General features: G+C 45.0%; 1 protein-coding gene and 1 non-coding gene across 19 annotated transcripts in view; one reads left to right on the forward strand and one right to left on the reverse strand.

Moving 5' to 3' along the window:
• CLASP1 (cytoplasmic linker associated protein 1) overlaps window positions 1–22304 on the reverse strand; it is a 273353-nt gene that overhangs the window by 161127 nt on the left and 89922 nt on the right. For all 18 annotated transcript variants that reach the window (XM_061440036.1, XM_061440038.1, XM_061440042.1 and 15 more), the window contains 4 exons: window positions 13142–13220; window positions 11614–11717; window positions 10738–10829; window positions 8892–8967 (listed from right to left, as the gene is read on the reverse strand). In XM_061440036.1, the coding sequence (XP_061296020.1) occupies window positions 8892–8967; window positions 10738–10829; window positions 11614–11717; window positions 13142–13220 (351 nt within the window). The remainder of the gene's footprint in view (window positions 1–8891; window positions 8968–10737; window positions 10830–11613; window positions 11718–13141; window positions 13221–22304) is intronic.
• LOC133236313 (U4atac minor spliceosomal RNA) lies at window positions 13754–13879 on the forward strand. Its single transcript, XR_009732834.1, has one exon. It is a non-coding gene; the product is annotated as a U4atac minor spliceosomal RNA (small nuclear RNA).

Here is a 22304-nt window from a genome sequence, read left to right on the forward strand (position 1 = left end):
GACAAAGCCGTACTTTGACAGCTCTGACTCTGTGGGCACAACTCCAGAGAGTATGGAAAAAAAATTCAGATCCCAACCCTGTGTCCATGTTAAAGTCTATACCCCTTAGTTCTTTTCATCCTTTAAGATGATGTATGGAAACTAGAAATTTCAGACCAAAGTGGAAAACACTACAAATAAGTGAATTATTCTTAAAACAAACAAACAAACAAAAAAAACACCATGTAAAGCATTCTGGATGTAGGCCAATTAAATACTTAGCAACAGAAAAGTGTGGTAAAGGTTACATAGCACCTGTATTCAAGAAGTGCAAAGTTCTAAAAGGTAGATGGGAAAAAAGTCCATAAATTCTACATTTAATACAGGACAGGATGTAATAAATGTTATACAAAAGAGTACAGAGAGCTCACACAGTAGAGGGGAGTGGGCACACCAGAGGATACCAAGAAACATTTTATGGAAGAGGAAGGAACCACTTAAAATGTGCTTAGAAACACAGCATTTCAGCAGGAAGAAATGGGATGAGACAGGCTCCAAACAAGGTTAACCAGCCAGTGCGGACGCATGAAGGCGGAGCAGCACAGCATAAGCTTCAGGAAGCTCAAGGCAGCAGTCTGGCCAAACACAGACAGGGGGGAACAGGTCCGGATAAATAAGGCTCCAGAGACAGAATGAACTTTATTTAAAACAAAAACAAACAGAAAATGGGGGAACCCGAATATGGATTGTATATATACCAAACATTAGGCTGGTGCAAAAGTAACTGGGATTTTGGATCGTTGAACTTTGCCATTTGATATTGGAATACATTCTTAAATAAATGTGGTTGTGTTATACATCATTTTAATGCACATTTCTCATTTTGTTTTATTGCTAATGACTTATTACATGTTTATATTTAAGACTATACACATGATGTTACACAAAAAGTAAATTTGAGTGATTTTTATTTGAGTTCAAAATGGGTCGTAAAACAGTGCAGACAACTTGCAACATCAACAACACATTTGGCCCAGGAACTGCTAATGAACATACAGTGCAGTGGTGGTTCAAGAAGTTCTGCAAAGAAGACAAGAGCCTTGCAGATGAGGAGTGCAGTGGCCGGCCACTGGAAGTTGACAACAACTAATTGACAGTAATCATCGAAGCCGATCCTCTTACAACTACAAGAGAAGTTGCCAAAGAACTCAACATTGATAATTCTGATCAGTCAGCATTTGAAGCAAATTGGAAAGGTGGAAAAGCTCGATAAGTGGGTGCCTCATGAGCTGACCGAAAATTAAAAAAAACTTGTTTTGAATTGTCATCTTCTTTTATTCTATATGACAACAAACCATTTCTCAATTGCACTGTGATTTGCAATTAAACCCCTGGGGAAAAAATGGCAACCCACTCCAGTATTCTTGCCTAGAGAATTCTATGGACAGAGGAGCCTGGCAGGCAATTAAAAGTGGATTTTATACAACAATCGGCAATGACCAGCTCCGTGGTTGGACTGAGAAGAAGCTCCAAAGCACTTCTCAAAGCCAGACGTGCACCACAAAAAGGTCATGGTCACTCTTTGGTGGTCTCCTGCCCGTCTGATCCACTACAGCTTTCAGAATTCCAGTGAAACCATTACATCTGAGAAGTATGCTCAGCAGATGGAGGAAACGCACTGGAAACTGCAATGCCTGAAGCTAGAATGGGTCGACAGAATGGGCCCAATCCTTCCCCACAACAATGCCTGATCATGTTACACAGCCAAAGCTTCAAAAGTTGAACAAATTGGGCTATGACGTTTTGCCTTATCCTCCATGTTCACCTGACCTCTCACCAACCTACTACAACCTCTTCAAAAATCTCTACAACTTTTTGCAGGGAAAACACTTAAAAACCAGGAGGCAGGAAATGCTTTCCAAGAGTTCGTCAAATCCCAAAGCATGGATTTTCATGCTACAGGAATAAACAAACTTACTTCTCGTTGGCAAAGTATGTTGATTGCAATGGTTCCTATTCTGACTAATAAAGATGTGTTTGAGCCTAGTTATAATGATTTAAAATCTATGGACCAAAACTGCAATTACTTTTGCACTAACTTAATAGTTTATCAATGCTAAATTTGTCATGTGAAAACAACATGTGATTATATAAAAATATCTGTTATTATATAGGAGTAAAAAGATCATGTGTGCTAGATACTTTCAAATGGTTCAAGAATAAAAAATTTCTCTGTGTATGTGTGTATACATGTGTGTATAAGTATCCATGTTGAGTTATGAAACAAATGTGACAATATGTTAAATGGTAAATATAGCTGTTCACTATACTAACCTTTCCATTTTTCTACAGGTCTAAAATTTTGCCAGTAAAAAGGTGGAAAGAAAAAAAAATTTTAATCCAATGAATTCAAGGCCAGCCTGTGGGGGGTACCCAGGGGAGGAGAGCAGGGACAGACAGGAGAACAACATGATTCCAGATTTGGTCTCAAGCAATGAAATCAAAGAAACAGAGAGTGAAGGAGAGAGGAAGGAAGTAGGAATACAGACAATTTACAATCCTGAACACTGCAAGTCACCCTATGATTAACAGTAGTGCATGACAGGTAATTTTACTCACATTTTTTCCCTTGTGATAGATAGCCAAATTCCAGGTTCTTACTATCTTCTCACCTAAAACTTGATGCTATGTACCGAATTGTGTCTGTGACACCCCTCCCCCGCCACTGCCAGCCCCCGAAAAAATTCCTATATTGAAGCCCAATGTTACCGCAGACAGAGACAGGGCCTGTGAAGAAGGGAATTCAGGTTAAATGAAGTCGTAAGAATGGGCCTGATACAACAGGAGGCCTGTCTTTATAAGAGAGACGTCAAGAGAGCTCTCTGTCTGCAAAATGGGATGAGAACCCTCACCAGAGCTGGCCATGCTGGCACCCTGATCTAGGACTGCCAGAAACAAGTTTCACTTGTTCAAGCCTCCCCGTCTATGGTATTCTGCCATGGTAGCCTGAGCTGAATAACAGATTACCAGATTATTTTGGAAAGGGAATAATTTCTGATGTCAGGAAACATTTTCATATTGAGACATGCACATCTTACCAAAGCAGTCAATGCCACTGTCTGAAATCAATGACAGGTGCATCACCACTGCTTACTTTCTAATCATGATATCTGCTCAGAGCCAGAGCGGATCACACTGGGGAAACTCTTTAAAGAGCAATCAATATCCTGTCTGCTACTTACAAGTCTGGGCTGTAAAGAGTTTAAGGGATTTAGTGAAAAAATGACTAGCCTTCTAAGTGGAATAAGTCAGACAGAGAAAGGCAAACACTGATATCACTTATATGTGGAATCTAAAAAACACAACAAACTAGTGAATAAATCAAAAAAGAAATGTTTGGATAGAGAAAACACACTAGCAGCTGCCAGCAAGGAGAGGGAAGGGGGCAGGGGCAATACAGGTGTGAAAAGGGGGCTATTATGGGACTACTATATGAAATTGTGTGTGTAACTTCAGAAAACTGTAAAGCACTATAGAATTCAAAGAATCACTCATTCATTCAGTCAATCAACAGAATTACTAGCCTCAGAGTCAAAGTAGCTCTCAGGACCTACTTGGCCATTTAGGGACTATATAACTTTAGACAAAATATTTAAACTCGTATCATGTATGAAACGAGTCGCCAGTCCAGGTTCGATGCACGATGCTGGATGCTTGGGGCTGGTGTAATGGGACGACCCAGAGGGATGGTATGGGGAGGGAGGAGATAGGAGGGTTCAGGATGGGGAACACACGTATACCTGTGGCGGATTCATTTCGATATTTGGCAAAACCAATACAATATTGTAAAGTTTAAAAATAAAATAAAATTAAAAAAAAAATATTTAAACTCTTTTAATCTCAATTTCCTCCTTCATAAGCGGAAGGTTGCTTTGGGGTTAAAAAAATAATGGATTCAATTCAACAAATATCTGACTGCCTATTAGGTGCCAAACTAGTGTGCCACATGGCCCAGCAGATAACACGATGGGCACAACAGGGTGAGAGGATGAGGACCCAGGACCCCGGGAGGGGACCCCAAGGGCAGAGGACAGGGGAGTGTGGCCGCAGACAGGCAGCTGCCAGCATGCCGCCAGCTCGTGGCCATGGGGCACACATACTGGGGCGCTGCAAGTACAGCTCTGCCTCATCCCCACTCTTTGGAGACAAATCAGAAATACACATCTCCCAAATGTAAAACTGTCCAAACTCCAAAAGTAAAAATCACCCTGCAGACACGTGTACAGACACACACACACACCCACCTATAGGCTGAAATTCAAGTTCAGGCCAGCCGTTTGTGCCCTGTGGTCCTGAATGTGAAGCACTCAACACAATGGCTGGTGCAGCTGGTATTATCTACATCTTTCAGACTAACAACCTTAGCCTTTAAATAACTACTCTTCAGGCTCAGAAAGCTACGGGGTCAGTTAAACGACCCTCAATTCAAGAATCACAGAAGAGACTGTGTGTGGCACTACAGAGTACTGTAACCCAGCTGAGAAGACAAGTGTCCCTAAAGCAAGTCAATTGAGGCTGAAGGGATAAAGCAGTGCTCACCTCTACATACAACGATGTAGGTCCCAGTCTGGCTTCTGGCCACCCACAGGCTCACCTTGCAAAGGAACCCCAACAGCTCAGACCACTCAGGTAGCAAAAGATGAGGGCCCCAGGACGTGTCTATCACTTCACCTCTTTACACTACACCCAGATGTGAATGGCAGGAAACAGGCTCCCTACACAGCCTGAAACTCAAGGGGACACCTCACCCTCAGGGAAAAGGAGGGCCCCAGAAACTCCTGCAAGGCAAAAGTCACCCCATCCCCCATAGCCACCAACCCACCCACTTCTCAGGTGCTGGTCAAACCCTCACTAGGGACTTCATTCTCCCACCCGCCTGGCACCCAAGCACAGCCAGCCCAGCCCAGGGCCAACTGCAGAGAACATTGAGATCAATGCTGATCCTCAGGCACTGCAAGATGCTTTCAGGCTTTGAAGACGCAGATCAAACTCCTCAGGAAAACAGACAGCAGATGGGTGGTGAGGGCCTGCAGATGGGATACCTCACTGCTTGAGGCCAGCTGGGCAGCTAATGAAGATATATCAGAGGTTTCCAGGCAGAACTGGAGTTTCCCCTATCTGGCAGAAAGTGAGAGTGAAGTCGCTTAGTCATGTCGACTCTTTTTGACCCCATGGACTATAGCCTACCAGGGTCCTCTGTCCATGGGATTTTCCAGGCAAGAATACTGGAGTGGATTTGCCATTTCCTTCTCCAATCTGGTGAGGGACGCCCTATTGAGCAAGTGTCTCAAGACTGCTGGCTGCCTTTGCCCTGTACTCCTAGGCAACAGACATAGGCCCTGTTCTGCAACCCACACCCCAAAGGGGGAAGCCCTGACTTCAGCTAGGAAGGTAACATCTCGTGAGTGTAAAGCCACCCCATCCTCCTGTCCCTCCCCCAAGATACAACTCTCAACCATGAGATACGACAGGAAACCTGAGGAAAGCTTCTGGAAAACGTCTCTCCACTTGGGGAAAGAAACGCAGGGAACACTATACCACAGGAGACCCGCAGGGAAAAGTGCACGTGGACTGAGCATTTAATGACACGGGGGAACGAGTCATTCTACAGGGGCAGGAAGCAACAGTGGTGTCAAGATTAGGTGGGGAGCCCGTTCCTTTCGGAGTAGTCAAGAACTAAATCACCTGATGTCTAAGACTTCCTTCAAAATCATCCATTCAATGCATTCTGCTTCCAAATGATGGGGTGGGGGAGCAAAAGTGATGAAAGTAAACTGGCCTTGAGAGGTCCGCTGCTGAGGCTGCGTGATGGCACAAGGGGGTGCAGTACAACCCTCTCTCCACTTTACCTAAATGTGAACCTTTCGATATAAAAAAGCTGAAAACACGACAGGGACAGAGGAGCACCACATTTTCATCTGCCAGGAGGGCTGGACACACATATAGCTGGACTACACCCGTGCCAGGCCTATGAGCAGAGCTGCAGAGAAGAAAGCTCTAGGGGTGGGCAGCCCAGCAGAAGACGAGGCACGCACAGGCCCGGGGACATCACACAACTGCTAACAAGCCCTGCAGCCTCCCTCCCTCGGGCCCCCTTTACAGGGGATAATACATTGTCCCCGCTGCTCTCCTGACTGAATTCCTTTCAGCAGCCAAAAGCATTCTAAGCCACACAGAGCCTGTGTGTGGGGTCCACTCTGAGGAGCTGGGTCACTGTACAGTGAGACCACAATCAAAGGACTCACATCCTCTGGAGCAGGAGTGTCTACAGGGCTCACCTTAAAGTTAAATCCCACTGACGTGAGGAGCCACGTGCGGGACCATGCAGAGCCCTCTAACCACCCCCCCCACCCCACCCCACCACACCCCACCCCACCCCACCCCACCCACACACACACATACCACCACCACCAAAGGACTGAGAGCTGGATGGAAGCTGACCATAATGCTAGGCACCCAGTGCAGTGACAGCACCAGGAAGATACAACTGTCCTCAACAGCCTGAGATGTCCACAACTAAGAGGGAAAAGTCATGCAAACAGCTCTGGAGAATCCACACAGTCCTGGGATGATAAAGAGGAGACAGGGTAATCTGGACCTTGATGGTTTAGAGACTAGCAGGAAAAACGGACAAGAAAACGCAAGTAAAGTCAGGAGCACAAGCACATGGACAGACACCCCCAGGAGGAGGGACAACTTGGGGGGGTTGGTGTCGGGGGAGCAGGTGGCATCCCCAGGGGTGGCGATAAGGCCCTTGGGCCTGTGTGTCTGCACACACTCGCTCACGTACAGAGAAACCCTCCTCAGGTAGATGTGAACACACAGGCTCCTCGGATGCTCAGTGTGGGAAACTCAGTGTGGGAAACTCTGGCTACAGATGCTGTCTACTCCAGATGGCCAATGACTGCTCGCTGAACCCGGCCTCACCGACCCCCATTCTGTCTCCCAGGCCCAGCGTGAATACTCACATCACCTGTCAGACCAGAGTAAGCACCTGTGCTGCGCTTAGTGGCTTAGTTGTGTCTGACTTTTTGCAACAACGTGGACTACAGCCTGCCAGGCTCCTCTGTCCATGGGATTCTCCAGGCAAGAATACTGGAGTGGATTGCCATGCCCTCCTCCAGGGGATCTTCCCAACCCAGGGACTGAACCCAGGTCTCCCACATTGTGGCAGATTCTTTACTGTCTGCTGCTGCCGCCACCAAGTTGCTTCAGTCGTATCTGACTCTGTGCGACCCCATAGATGGCAGCCCACCAGGCTCCTCTGTCCCTGGGATTCTCCAGGCAAGAATATTGGAGTGGGTTGCCATTTCTGTCTCCAACGCATGCATGCATGCTAAGTCGCTTCAGTCATGTCTGACTCTGTGCGACCCTGTGGACAGTGGCCCACCAGGCTCCTCTGTCCACGGGATTCTCTAGGCAAGAATACTGGAGTGGGCTGCCATTTCCTTCCCCCTTTACTTTCTGAGCCACCAGGTAAGCACGTGAATGAGGAACAAAGCGCCTCAGCCAGCCCGGCTGGCGTTCCTGCTCTACAGAAGGACAGGACACCATGTAGCAGCAGTCACAGCCTCAGAGTATAGCCTGCAGAAATTATTTTTCCCACAGAAAACAAAGTAGAGACAAGACATTAAGGGGGCAAAAAGGCAAAACAGTTCATTTGGTAAGTTAGAATCTTTTTAAAAAGTAGATTCTGGTATTTTTACATTAATGTTGCACAATAAAGCATAATTCAAAAAATAAAAATATCTGAAAATCACATTTCCAATGTCAAGTGTTCTCAATAAAGGTTGGGTAGAGGATGAATAGAAAGAAGAGAGTGGGTGCAGGCGAGAGAGACCAGCATAGCCCAGCATCGAGCAGGAATGGGCAGCACAGCAGAGCCCCAGAAAGGAGGCAGGAATGTAGGGATAAAGGGCAGAGACATGGAAGGAGGAGAGGGCAGAAGTGTTCAGACCCTGGGCCCTCGGAGCTGAGCTGGGGGCAGCGAGAGGAATGCAGACTTGTCCATGGAGTGCACTTCAGTTGCTGCCAGTCAAGGCTGAAACTGAGACGTTGTTCCCAGCGTACATTCGACCCCTGGACAAGGCGGGGGTCAGGGCGCCAACCCTCCACGCATGCGTGGTTCAGCCTCCTTGGATCCAGATTACCAGGGTCCATGCAGTATAGCAGTGTATCCTATGAACCTCAGCCTGAAGGTGGACCTGTGTGCTCTGAACCCATACTGTTCAAGGGTCAAAGTGTACACTTCTGTAAGTCACTGTCCCATGTTAAGCCCCTTTATCTAAGCGGCTGTGTGAGCTAAGGCGACAGCCAGGGCCCTTGATGACACTAGGAGTGACCTAGAGAGGAACAGTGCTTCTGAGCTGGGCTCACCGCTCACCAACACCGCCCCCACCTGCCCTGACACTAGGGAAGTGATATTTTGCTGTTTTTCAGTTTTTGTTTTAATTTACATAAAACATCAATGGGGCACCAGTGTGGCCACCACCCAAAGCGAAACATGGCACCTTTCCATCACCTCTGAGAAGTGCCCCCATGCCCTGTACAGCCCACCTCTCCCTCTCTGGGAGGGGGTCACTGCTCCCTCCCCCATGCCCACCTCTCTGGCTACACAGATGGTGACCACAGTGTCCTTCTCTTGGAGGCTGGTCTGGATGATGTCACTTTACAGGCTAATGGGGGTCCCATCCCGACCTGGAGAGAAGAGCAGAGTGGCTCCCAGGTCTACCCAAGACACCAGATATTGGGCACTACTGGGCACTAACCCAATAATTGCAACCCACACATCACCAAAATGCACCTTCACTCTGTGAAACCAACGATTTTCCTTTCTTGCTAAATACACTCACCTGGCTGTTGGGATCTCCTAGTAGGTTACATATATGTGGCACGATCTTGCTTAGTGTTAACGTATGAGCTCCAGAGCTGAAAACAAAAGGAATGCTTTACTGGTGGTGAAAACAGAAGACAGAAGGCCACCTCCCCTACCCCCACCACTATCTCTCACCAAGGCTCACTCCTTATCCTCCCTTACGTGCTTCTAAAATAAACACACGCCCAAAAGCCCTCTGCACAGAGTCCAAGACTGTGAGTGCGTCTCACAAGTCTCCCCTGCACTTGGTGTCCCTCCAAGCCGAAGCCGGAGCCTGGCCCAGTGGGGTTCCACCGTGCTGGCATCACTATTTGTCCCATGATGGTTCCTACTCTGCCTGACTCACTGTGCTACCAGGCAGGTCCCTGGAGCCCTCCGCTAACCCTCTCCCTCTCCCTGCAGCGTTTGCAGTTCTCTGCTACAACAGACCGTTACATCAGGTAATGACCGCTTGATGAAAACGCTGCAACGAACGGCTGAGAGGACACTGCCCTGTTGAAGAATAACTAAGCTACTGGCAACTGTTCACCACCATAAGCGCAGCCACAGACATGCTCTCTCAATACAACTCTCTTTGACTACCCTCGGATTACTCCCTTAGGATAAATAAGTGAAACAACTGTTATCAAAGGCTAGAAACATTTTTTAAAAGCTTCAGACATACGCCATAATTAATGACCCTGAAAAATCTAGCACATTAAGAGGGGAAAGAATCTACCAAGTAATGTAAACATTACACTATCCATTTTGTTTTTAAAAAAATAAAAAAACTCTAAAGTCTGGAACAAAATGCTACATTTTAACAGTGATTATCTGAAGGTAGCAGAATTATAGACAATGATCACTTTCTTCTTCATGCAGATTTTCTGTGACATATACAGTAATACTTTCATAATCAGGAAAGGTGATCTGTAATTTTTAATTTTAAAACGTCAACAGTCATTAAGGAAGCAAAACCACAATGACATGGACTACTTGCATACCAAAATGGTTAAAATTAAAGACAGTGATAACATTCAACGCTAGTTTCTGAAGAAACTACATCATTCAACCACTGATAGTGGGAATGTATAACAGTACAGACAACTATAGAAAATAGCTAAGAGCTTCTCTTAAAAACTAAAAACAAACCTGATAAATGATCCAGCAATTGCACTCTCGGGCACTCACCCAAAATAAATGATAACTTCTGTTCAGGCAGAAACTGGTACATGTATTTATAACAGTTTTATTTATAATAACCCAAAACTGGAAGTATTCAACAGGTAAATGGTTAAATACATTATGATACATCTATACCGGGGAATTCTACTTGGCAATAAAAAGCAATGAACTGTTCAGCCACAGCATATATGCAATCTCAAGGGAATTATGCTGTGAGGAAAACAAACAAAGTTGATCTCAAAGGGTCACATTCTGTGTGATTCCATTCATATAACATTCTTAATAAAATCTCAGAGCTGGAGAACAGGTGACTGGCTGGCAGACGTTGGGGACTGGCTAGAACAGCAATGTGAGAGGGCTGGGGTGAGGTACAGGTCTGCCCATGAACGTGGCAGCGAGTTATCTGGAGCTGCACTCATGACAGAGTTGGGCACACACAGAACACACGTGTGTCACTGGAGGAACCTGAACAAGCTCATATCAACACCGACTTCCTGGTCTGGACCCTGCACTACAGACTCGCAAGACAGTGGGTGGGTACGAGGCACCTCCCAGGACACTTCTCTACATCTTCCTATAAATATACGATGATTTCAAAGTTAAAAGTTACAAACACAAAAGCTTGGCCAAGGAAGCCCTCAGGCCCCACCCAGACTTACGCGTTGAGGGTGGCCACGAGGCAGAGACACGTGCCTTCCCGGGTGCGAAAGTTCTTGTGCTTGAAGCCGCCCAGCATCCGGTCCCACACGTACTGCAGACAGCAGAGGTAAGGGGGGGAGAGGAGAGGAGGAGGCTGCTGCAGCCCATCCAAGCCAGGGGCCCCCAGGGCAGGAACCTCACAACAGGTGCCATATCCCTCCCCGCTTCCACTAGCCCTCTGGGGAGCTTTTTGGAAAATGGTAGCATAGGTTTCTATACCAAGCTAAAACCTTTCAAAATACATTCCTTTATGTAATTGCATTTAATTTTCCCGACAACCCTGAAAAAGAGGTGGGACTGTCCTCAGTTACTGGGTGAGGAAAATGAAGCAGAAGAGGCTCGGTGACTTACCAAAGGTCACTTACTCAACGCTGCTCTCTTGGCCAGAAGAGCTGTGCCCACCCCTGTGCTAACCTGCTCTGCTTCCCAAATTAGTCTAGGTTTTACCTTCCCTGGGAAAGTTTCTCTTCACACTGTCTCACCCTGCCCCACCCCCCAACAATGGTCTGCTGGATAGGTAAGACAGAGCTGTATCCCTGGCTGTCTGTCCCAGCAGCCCAGCTCACCAGCAGACATGGGCCAGGGCTGCAGCCAGGCTGCTGATGGCCCTGACATCACAGCTGCATCTTTTCAGAGACACAAAGAGTCAATTACATAAATGAGCTTGAGTCTAAGAAATTAAACCAAGCACTCCATACCCATGTTAAGTTCACTAGTTTATTCAAAGGCACACCCTCTGTAAATATCCTATGGGGGGAAAGTGGGGCTAGATGAAATACCATAATTTTTTTTTCTCTGAAACCCATGGACATTTTGCAGGAACACCCCAGTCTCACCTGGGGATTAGCAGCCTGATCCATGATCTTCAGCAGCAGGGCCTGGTCTTGCTCCCTCACAGAGTCTTTAGCATCTCCCAGTCTGTCTATTAAACTCGGCAGCACTGGAAATTAAAATGCAACTTGATCAAATGAAAACATACTCTGGTGGCCTGAAGTCCCCAACTGTGGGTATTTCAATTAACAAGATATCTCAAAATCCTGACCTAAATGATGCATATCACTCTATGATGCACATCAAGCACCAACCCCTATAAATCTCCTCCTGCTCAAATTCATGGGAGCTACAATGAGAATTTGCAAAAATCCTTTGCATGGACACTCTATTTGTCTTCTTCCTTATGCCACCTTCCTCTGGGAAGTTCCCAATGTGTTTCTAAGCTGCTGGAATGTTATTAAAATGGATGTCGATGGACGACCTAGGCAGGAAAGAGTCAACACAAAAGGAAATCCAGGTAAGAGAGAGAGGCCCCAGTGCATCTGCTTGGGGGTGGAAGAACAGACACTTAAGGCTCAGTCTGCTTTTCATTTTACATAACATCTCTGCATGCTCATCAGACAGAATGCAGCTCTCTGCCTGCCCTTCCTCCCCACAGCTTGGGTGGGCTATCGCTGCTGTTCCAAGGGCACTTGGATGTCAGAGGTCAACTCACTTTGCTTCTTCTAAAAGTCTATTAGAAATTTCTTTTACAGAAAATAACCCTGAACAATTCATCTATTTGGTATTAAGTAATCAAGTTAATAAAAGTAAGAGGGATTTTTATTTGCGGATACACGGTTTATGGCAGAGTGGGAAGAGCTCATGACTTTACCTAAACGTGCACATTGACCAGAAAGTTAACAGAAATTCACAAATATATGTGTACCTGTTGTAACGAGAAATGCTAAAAGGAAAGGGTTAGGGCTTGTTTTGTTATTATGAATGCCCAGAGATTGGGAATAAAATCGTCTCTTAACCTTTGAAACCTGATGTTATTTTTATTTCATTATTCTGACACTATTTTCCCTTCAAAATAAAAGTGGTCGTTTACCACACACTTGAAATGACACTGACAACCAAAGTGAAAACGGTCGTAGTAACAATAAACTGTTTAAAAATACAGCTGCGTCGGATCTCTAAGACTCTCAAAGAGAAAAGGCAATGGCTCTCCAAGAGAAGGGTCAGAGGCAAACAGGGTTTGGTTGGCACCACAGCATGATGGCTAATTGGCATAAGAAATAAAAGTAATAGCTAGTACTAGAACAGGAAGATGGAAAAAGACAGCAGAAAGGTATGGAAAGGGGGCGGGGGTTGGGGGGGATGCCAGCAGGTGCGCGGAGGCGGCAGATCCAGGCGTGCCCACGAGGGGAGCAAGGGCAGCGGTGCAGCATCTACACATGCAGGAGGAGGTGGGGGCGAGCCGGGGAGAGGGGGGCTAGAAAGAAAAGGTGGGGGGCTGAACGAGGGCTGGCTATGGGGTGGGTACAGCCAAGTGCAGGGTGTGGGGAGACCCAGTGAAGGCCGAGATGGGAGGAGGAGAGAGCTCACCTGTACCGATCTGCGCCTTGAACCGATCCTGCAGCCGGGTGACCAGCGCGGACAGGATGTCCATGCCCAGGAGAACCACCTGCAACAACAAACAGCGGGTTCTCGTCAGCGGCCCACGCGGGGCTCGGCGCCCTCGCCCGCCAGTTGCAGGCACGCCCCCGCATCTCTGGCTCAGACGCAGCCCGGGAGCCCGAGCGAGCGCCGACCCGAGGGTGAAGGTGGGTATCAGGAAGAGGGCCGCTCTTGTCCGAAAGGGCGGTTTACAGAGCTAACACCAGAGTCTTCTGCTAGACGCTACTCAAACACCGACACCGCGAGCCGGCTCCGAGCGCCAGCCCAGGAGGGCGGGAGCTCCCGCCGAGGCCCCGCCCCGTCAGGGCGCGCGTATGCAAATCAGCTCGCGGCTGGCGCGTAGCCTTCTGGGTACCACTGAACGGCCTCTTTGTGACCTTCCGAGCCTCCGAAAACAAAGTTTTGGGGCGAGCTTCGGAAGCCGTGATCAGCGGAGGTTCACCGGCTGCCGGGCGGCTGCGGCGGCACTGGTGAATTGGTCGCCACAAGCTTACCCAGTGTTGGCGCCTGCTACTCGCGCCTCGCGCGAAGCTTCTGCCAACCATCCTTTTCTTGGGGTTGCGCTACTGTCCGATGAACGCTTAGTGAGGACAGTACTGCTAACACCTATGCAACACGCCCGCACCGGCTAAAGCGCAGCTTTATCACGGTGCAATTTTTGGAAAAAAGAAAAATCTCTTTTTCCACGATTTGTTTGTTATAAAGACAGTTTCTTAAAATGTGAGATGTAGTACTAGTAAGAAAATCCCTAGGTGGCGCTTCGAGCTGACAGAACAGAGTTCTGAGTTTTCACAACCCACACGCTTTCCCAATGAAATACTAGCTAAACCCTTACTGTTTCTTTGTCTCCTTCTGGCGCCGGGATTGCAGAAGTTGTTAGTAGCCTCCAGTACTCCTAATCTTGAGAATCCAGTAAACGAAAGAGCCTAGCTGACTACATATAGTCCGTGGAATTACAGAGTCGGACACCACTGAGCAAGTAACACACCGCACGGGGCACGTGCTCGCACCTAATTGTAAAAAACACAGGTACCGTACTGTGATTTCCCTGCTTGCTCAAATGGTACAGGGTCTGCCTACAGTGCGGGAGACACTGGTTCGATCCCTGGGTCAGAAAGATCCTCCGGAGAAGGCAATGATACCGCCTGGAAAATCCCCTGGGCGGAGGAGCATGGTAGGCTACAGTCCATGGGGTCGCAGAGTCGGACACAACTGAGCGACTTCACTTTCACTTTCAGTTGTGTTCTCTTTTACACAGTAACGTGATTCTTAACCCCCCCACCCCGCCAACTCGTCCTTGTGCGACAAGTAAAAACAGCAGGCTTTTCTATTCAGCTTTAAAGTCACTGTTTCAAAACAAAGGAATCAAAATTTGCCCAATAATAACCGCAATACACATACTGTCCTTCTAAGGGATTGGTGACTTAAAGATATTAAAAGGGCATAATTTTTAAATTTTTGTATAAAGAGAGCATTGTTTTGTTACAGGTTTTTTTTAAAGCCTATAACAGTAAAAAAAAAAAAAAAAAACCACTTTAATGACTTCATTTATGAGCTACAGAAGATGAGGAATCACACATTCATTTCCTTCCAAAGCTCTAAAGAGTAGGGGGAGTAGCTAAAGAGTAGGAGGAGTAATAGTACAGTGGGAAAAGCTTGACAAAGGGTATTGGTACCTCAGCCAGATCATCAAGGTCAACATCAACAACCTATCAGGCTGGAGGTGTGTATGCTTGGTATGTGATAAACCGGGGCTTTAGGTCTGTGATCCTTAGCTTGAAGACCCACAAGCCCAGTCTAATAACAATATCAGATTCCCATAGAGGGACAGCCTACAAAATATCTTACCAATACATCTCAAAACCCTCAAAGTCAGCAAAAAGAAGGAAAGTTAAATTTCCTTCTTCCTTGTCACTGCCAAGAGAAGCCTAGGAGACAATTAGATAGAGTGTGAGCTTCCTAGGTCATGCCTGCCAATGCAAGAGATGCAGGTTAGATTTCCGGGTTGAGAAGATTCCCTGAAGGAGGAAATGGCAACCCACTTCAGTCTTCTTGCCTGGGAAATCCCATGGTGGGCTACAGTCCAGGGGGGTCACAAAAGAGTTGTACATGACTTAGCAACCAAAACAACAAATCCTAGATGGAAGCCTAGAATAGACAACGGACATTAGATAAAATTTTAAAAGATTTGACTAAACTACGGACTTCAGTTAATCACAACCTATCAATATTGCTTTATTAACAATGATATATGATGGGGAGGCTCGATGTGGGATAGATACATTGGGGACTCTACTACCTTTGCAATTTTTCCGTAAATCCAAAACTGTCCTAAAAATTTAAGTTTATTTTTTCAAAAAAAGAGCAAACTCTCAATTATTAGGAACTGGCTTTTCCCTGATGAAATCCTAAGCATGTGTCTGGGTGCACCACCAGTTGGAGGGGGGAGTGCTATTCATTACAGAAATATTAATAACGGGCTTCAGTTCTCACCACATCCCTTCAGAACTCCCACAAGACTGTGATGTAAGAGGACTATGGTCTTTTCAAATATGACAGCCCATGTCAGTTTACCCACTTGTGGAATTCGGGAAAACAAACTTTAAACTTTTTCAAGATGGAGGTTTACTGGCAGGTCTGAGCAGAGCAGGCCTGACTAAATCCTAGGCAGCAACGTTCCCCAAAATTCCCACCCAAACAGACTGGGGGCGTCCAGAGACTGCTCCGGAAGACAAGGCTGATGGATGCAGCAAGCCCCAGGGACCTGGGATGGAGAGGGCAGAGCACAGTCCCAGGCACCTTCACAGAAAAACAAATCACCCCACATACACTTGTCTACTTCACCCTTAGTCACGGCCCCAGTGGGGGCAGGAAAGGAGAGCCAACCCACAAATGTTTATCTTCACAGTTCAGGCCCTTCTTCTACATTCTCATTTCCCTACTGAAGAAAGGGAGAGATGAACAAAGTCATTGCTCAGAAGACAACTCTAATTAGGAGCTGTGAAGCCTCTCTGTACCTCAGTTTTCTGACCTGTTAAATGGGGACACAGTAACAGCTACAGTGAAGGTCACTGTGTGCACATGAAGTGCTTGAAATAGTGCTTGGTGCATGGAAAGGGCCAGATGACCCACATGATAGTTGTTAGCCCCAAACCATGGTCACTGCCAGTGCAGGGGCCAAATGTACTGATTCAGATCAACGGAGGCCACGCCTAGGATTCCTGGGGAGAGGGCCTGGGCTGGCAGGGGAGGTTTTCAGGAGGGCTTGCACTGCACAAGGCTAATAAGCTGTGAAGAATTGGCCTCACACCAAAGGAAGAGAAGACCTCCCAGCAGAGAGAAGAGTGAGGCGTGAAGGTGGGAAGAGTGGAACAGCTGGAGCCTGAGGACTTGGGAGGGGGCAGGGGAAGCAGCTCCAGAAGGGCCTCAGACGCGTCTTAAATACAGTGCAGGAGCAAAAGAAGAGCTGCAATGTACAGCAGGGAGTGCCAGGGCACTGTGCCCACCATGGGAAGATGGCCAGGCAGAGAGAGGGTCAGCTCACACCTCTCACTCTATCCATAGTTTTCACTAAACCAGCAATCCTTCATGACCCTTGTCTCCTTCAATATTCGATCTAATTTTAAGTTTATGTTTGTGTCCCCAGCTAAATGTCCTTGAATGTAAGGAATACCATGCCTGGTATTTCCTTGAAACTTCCCTAATGCACAGCATGATACTGGATTCATGGTAAGTGATAATAAACCCCTACTTTACTAACTAGTAATGAATTAGGTTTGGAACAGATGTGTTCAAGGGCTAACATAGTTCCTTTATCCTATAACTTTTAAAAGGAGGTAATAACTAACTCAGGCCACCCCTCATGCTAAAAACAACTACAAATGCGGAATTTCACATAAAAGTACATCTGCTTGGAAACACTGGAGAACTAAGAAGGCACAGAAAAACTGCCAAGTCACAAAACAACATAAGAAAACTAAAATCCAGAGAGAGTCCAGGGCTGTTTATACACTGGAAAGGGGCAACAAGACACTGAGAATTACTTGTGATAACCACTTGGATCTAGAACATACATTCTCAAACAACCCCCTACACTTTGGGTTGGAAATCCAAATGCTATACATTTGGAGAGTGAACTGGAAATAAAACAGCCTTCAGATGTACTGCAGACCAATTTTCAAGAAACTGGGTGACCTAGAAAAATACCAATCCCTGACAGCAGATATAAATGATTTTATTAGATTGCTGATGCCCTAAAACCCCTGGAAGATAAAAGCACAAATCATTTCTGGACGGAGAGAACATAATTCTAGTTTAGTCCTCAATTTACTTCTATAAAAAATTCTCAAACACAATGTCCAAAGCACAACCAAAGATAATCAGGCACACAGGACACCTATAAACGGAAACTTGCAGAAATGAAGATCCACGTGAGAATAATTAGAAGCAGAATAATTCTTACTATGTATAAGAAGACAAAATACTTAAGATTAAAATAAGGGGGAGACGGGATTACTTTCGAAAAGTGACACAAATTTTTAAAAGAACCAAACAATGCAATGTCCAAAATTAAGTACTGGATGGATGGACTTAAAAACACACTAGACACAGATGAAAAGGGAATTAATGGGAAAGTAAGTCTGCAGAAAAATTCCAGAATGAAGCCCAGAGAAACAAAAGGATGGAAAATTCAAAACAGTAGATAAGAGACTAAGCATAGAGAAAACAGAATAATAAGTTTCAATGGATTCAAAAGAAGAGGTCAGCAAGAGACCAGAAGCAAGAGCTGATGCCCATCTGGGTCACTAGTATCCCCCAAAATACAAAAACAAAAAACAGAAAACAACAAGTGTTGGTGAGAATGTGGGGAAACTGGGACTCTATGCATGCATTGTTGGTAGGAATGTACAGTTGGTACAGTCACTGTGGAAAATGGTATAGGAGCTCCCCCAAAAATTAAACACAGAATTACCATGTGATCCAGCAATTCCACTTTTAGATATAAACCCCAAATAAATAAAAACAAAGATTCCAATAACTACTTGAACAATCACATTCTGAGCTGCATTATTCCCAACAGCTAAATGGTAGAAATAGCCAGATTTTAATTCAAGGGTCAAACTGAACATCATAATTGATGAAATACTGAAAGCTTACGCTTTGATATGGGGAACAGGACCAAAAAGTCCATTCTGCATCTTCTTTTCAACACTGTATCTAAGGTCCTCGCTAAAGCTTTATGGCAAGGGAAAAAATGAAAGGTATAAAACTCACAGAGAAGAAGCAAAATTGTCAAATTATAAGTAGAAAATCAAGAAGATCTACAGGTATACTGTAAGTGAGTTTAGCAAGACTGATTAATACAAAGTCAATATACCAAAAAGGAAAAAAAAAAAATTCAACTACTTTTCTACACTAACAGTAAGTCAGAAAGGAAATTTTTCAAGTTTCCATTTTTGATCGCATAAAAATTAACACCTAAGAATAAATCTAGCCAAAATAATTCTCTGCTCCCAAAGCTACAGACTAATAAAAAAATTAAAAATGATTAAAATAAATGGAGGGAGAAACTACAGGTTGGAATAATCAATATTGCAAAATTTCCATTTTTCCCAAATTGATCTACATACAAAATTTCACTCAAAATTCCAACTGTAATTTATCTTTAGGAAGTTCACAAGCTGATTCCAAATCTATGTGGAAATGCAAAGGGCAGGACACAAGATGGTAAAACTCACTCCCACAGAAAATCAAGATTTCCTACAGAAGAGAAGACAGAAACAGACTAGTGCATAGATGGGCCCTTTCTTTATGACAAAGTAGGCGTTACACTGGACTAAGAATCCCGGGTCAACTGATATCCATCTGGAATAAAAAAGCTCTGATATCCATCTGGAATAAAAAAGCAACTGACTTCTTTCTCAACCCATACATAAAAATGAACTCCTGGTTACAGATTTAAGTGTGGAAAACAACACAATAAAGCTTTCAAAAAGTGACATCAGAAAACAGCTTCAGGACACAACAGACAATAATCCATTAAAAGAGAAATCCATGCACAGGACCACGTTAAAATCAGGGACCATGTTACACTGAAACATCCTAAGAAAGTAAAAGGCAAGTCAAGACATATTGGAAAACAATATTAATAAAACAAATAAACAACAACAGGCTTGATTCTGGGATACACAGAGATCATCTACAAGCCCAATCAACAGACAACCCAGTAGAAAAATGGGCAAAATATTTTATATCTTTTGTTCATAAATATATGAAAAGTTGTTCAACCTCGATTACTTGTCAGAGAAACACAAGTTACTGGACTGGCCAAAAAGTTCATTTTGGTTTTTCTGTAAGATCTTATGGAAAATCACAAATGAACTTTTTGGCCAACCCAATAAAATATAATGAGACTACTACATACTCCCTGCATGGCTAAAATTAAAGACCCACAGACCAAGTGTTGACAAGAACGTGTTACCGTGGAACCTCTCACACGTGCTGGGAGGAATATAACCTGGTAAAACCAACACTTCAGAAAACATCTTGGTTTAGCTCCCAAATGTGAAGTATATACACAGCTACCCCACTGCTAGTCATCAGCTCAGTTCAGTCGCTCAGTCATGTCTGACCCTCTGCAACCCCATGGACTGGAGCACACCAGGCTTCCCTGCCCATCACCAGTTCCCAGAGTTTACTCAAACTCATGTCCATTGAGTCAGTGATGCCATCCAAACATTTCATCCTCTGTCGCCCCCTTCTCCCTCTTCTGCCAGGCATATGCCCAACAGAAATGCACGCACAGGTACAAAAGGTGAAATGCACAAAAATGCTCAGAGCAGCCCCATCCATAACAGCCAAAAACTAGAAATCCAGATGCCCATCTACTGTAGAATGTGAAAGTTGTGGTTTTCATGCTAGGAAGAACAATAAACAATCAAAATAAGTGAGTCAAAGCTACCCTCAACAATACAGATATATCCAACAGTGAGTGAAAATGCCAGATGCCAAATATATACAAACATAAACTCTAATTTTAAGCTGCATATTTAGACAATAAAACTAAAAAGAAGAGCAAAAGAGCGACGCCACGAATGTTAGGAGAGTGGTAACTCTGGGGGCACTGGCAGTACTCCAATTCTTGTCCTGAGGAGCAATCAAACAGCTGTTAGCTTCAGGACAACTCATTAAACTGTACCTTTGTACACTGCACACTTTCTATATATAGTTCCAATTATTTTTAAGGTTTTTAAAACTATAAAAGTGGGAGTGACCTGGACCACTCTACCTACATGTAAGTCTGTGACAAGTGGCTGGGACCTCTTGTCCAAGTACCTTACTTACTTACAAACTACAAGTCAAAGCCCCAAAATGCAATCTACCACAGTTCTCTCTCCACAATGAGATCCATTTAATGATAGAGAAAGAAATATTTCATTTTTTTCTCAAAAAAAAAAAAAAATGTCCATAAGAGACAAGGAAGAACAGGTCACTTCCTGAGTCATGGAAGGCTGGATTAGCTGGAGTAACAGAATTATATTGCACTCATATTATACTTTATTGTTTTTAAGGTACTTTTGGATGAATCTGAATAATCTTAAAATAATCTGAGGTGTGGAATGTATTACCCTTATTTTGAAAATAAGGAAAATTTAAAAAGAGGTAAAGAGACTTACCTAAGGTAATAAAGTCAACAGTAATTGAACTGAAAAAGAAAAGCCTCCTGACTTGATCAAGGTCAATCTCACTACAGCATAATCACAATATCACAAAACCCCATTTTTTAGTCTTCTTTGTCTTTCTCTAGCTAGCTGAAGACCTTAAGCAGGTCACATCTCTCCTCTGCCAATGCCAGAGATAGAGCTGGTCTCAGCTCCAAACATGTCTGATGCTCTGATAATGCCCCAAACAGGAAAAAGTCCAAGGGCGTTGTGAGCACAGATCCACATCTACTGTCCAGCAGAGATGCTCAATCTCCAGACCTCACATGCTTCATTCATGAAGTCAGAATAATCACGTTTACCTCAAAGAGTGCACAAGAGGGTTAAAAGTTTTAGCAAAATGCCTTACATGCTGTAAGCACTCAGTAAGTGTCTGTTCCCTTCTTTATGAGAGCAGCACATTTTTTTTTTTTTTTAAATTTCTGGCTGTGCTGGGTCTTTGCAGGGGCTATTCTTTAGTTGCAGTGGCTTCTCCTGCTATGCCATGCGTGCTCTAGGGTGCAAGGGCTTCAACAAGTGTGGCACATGGGCTCAGTGGTTGTGACTCACGGGCTTTAGAGTGCAGTGCAGGCTCAGTAGTCGTGGTCCACAGGCTTAGTCGCTCCATGGTATGTGGGATCTTTCCAGACCAGGGATCGAACCTGTCTTGCCTAAATTGGCAGGTGGATTTTTAACCAATGGACCACCAGGGAAGTCTCGAGAGCAACGCTTTGAAAATAACAAAAACAACAAAGCACAGCCCCTTGAGGAAAGAGAGGAACAGTACCGGGGCGGGGGGTCGTAACCCCAAAGAAGAAAGTGAGGGGCCTGAAATCTCATCACCCAACTGTCGATAGTCCTCTTCTTCTTTTTCTTTTAGCCACACCATGAGGCATGCAGGATAATAAGTTGGACCCAAGGCCCCTACAGTAGAAGCATAGTCTTAACACTGGACCACCAGGGAAGCCCCCCAAGTACCAATATTCTGATGACTGTCCCTCAAGACATCTTGCATGCACGCATATGCACGTGTGTGTGCTATGAATTTTATATAAATGGGTTCATATGCCATGGAATTAGCCCCAAATCAATACATAGCGATCTACAACCCCACCTTCAGTGGCTGGATATCCTGTTGTATACAAGCAACAGGATCACTGGACCAATCTGCCAAGCCCCTACCAACAGTCATTATTTTCATCAATACTTCAATGAATACAGACTTCAACACGTTACCGCCTTAGGATGAGTTCTCCAAAAGAACACACACTGTACACTTGATGCCCACTTTGTTTTTTTTGCCACGCCATGTGGCTTGCAGGATCTTACTTCCTCAACTGGGGATACAACCTGCGCCCCCTGCACTGGAAGCAAGGTGACCTAATCACTGG

This window comes from Bos javanicus, chromosome 2 (genome assembly GCF_032452875.1).
Source record: "Bos javanicus breed banteng chromosome 2, ARS-OSU_banteng_1.0, whole genome shotgun sequence".
NCBI classification, from domain to species: Eukaryota; Metazoa; Chordata; class Mammalia; order Artiodactyla; family Bovidae; genus Bos; species Bos javanicus.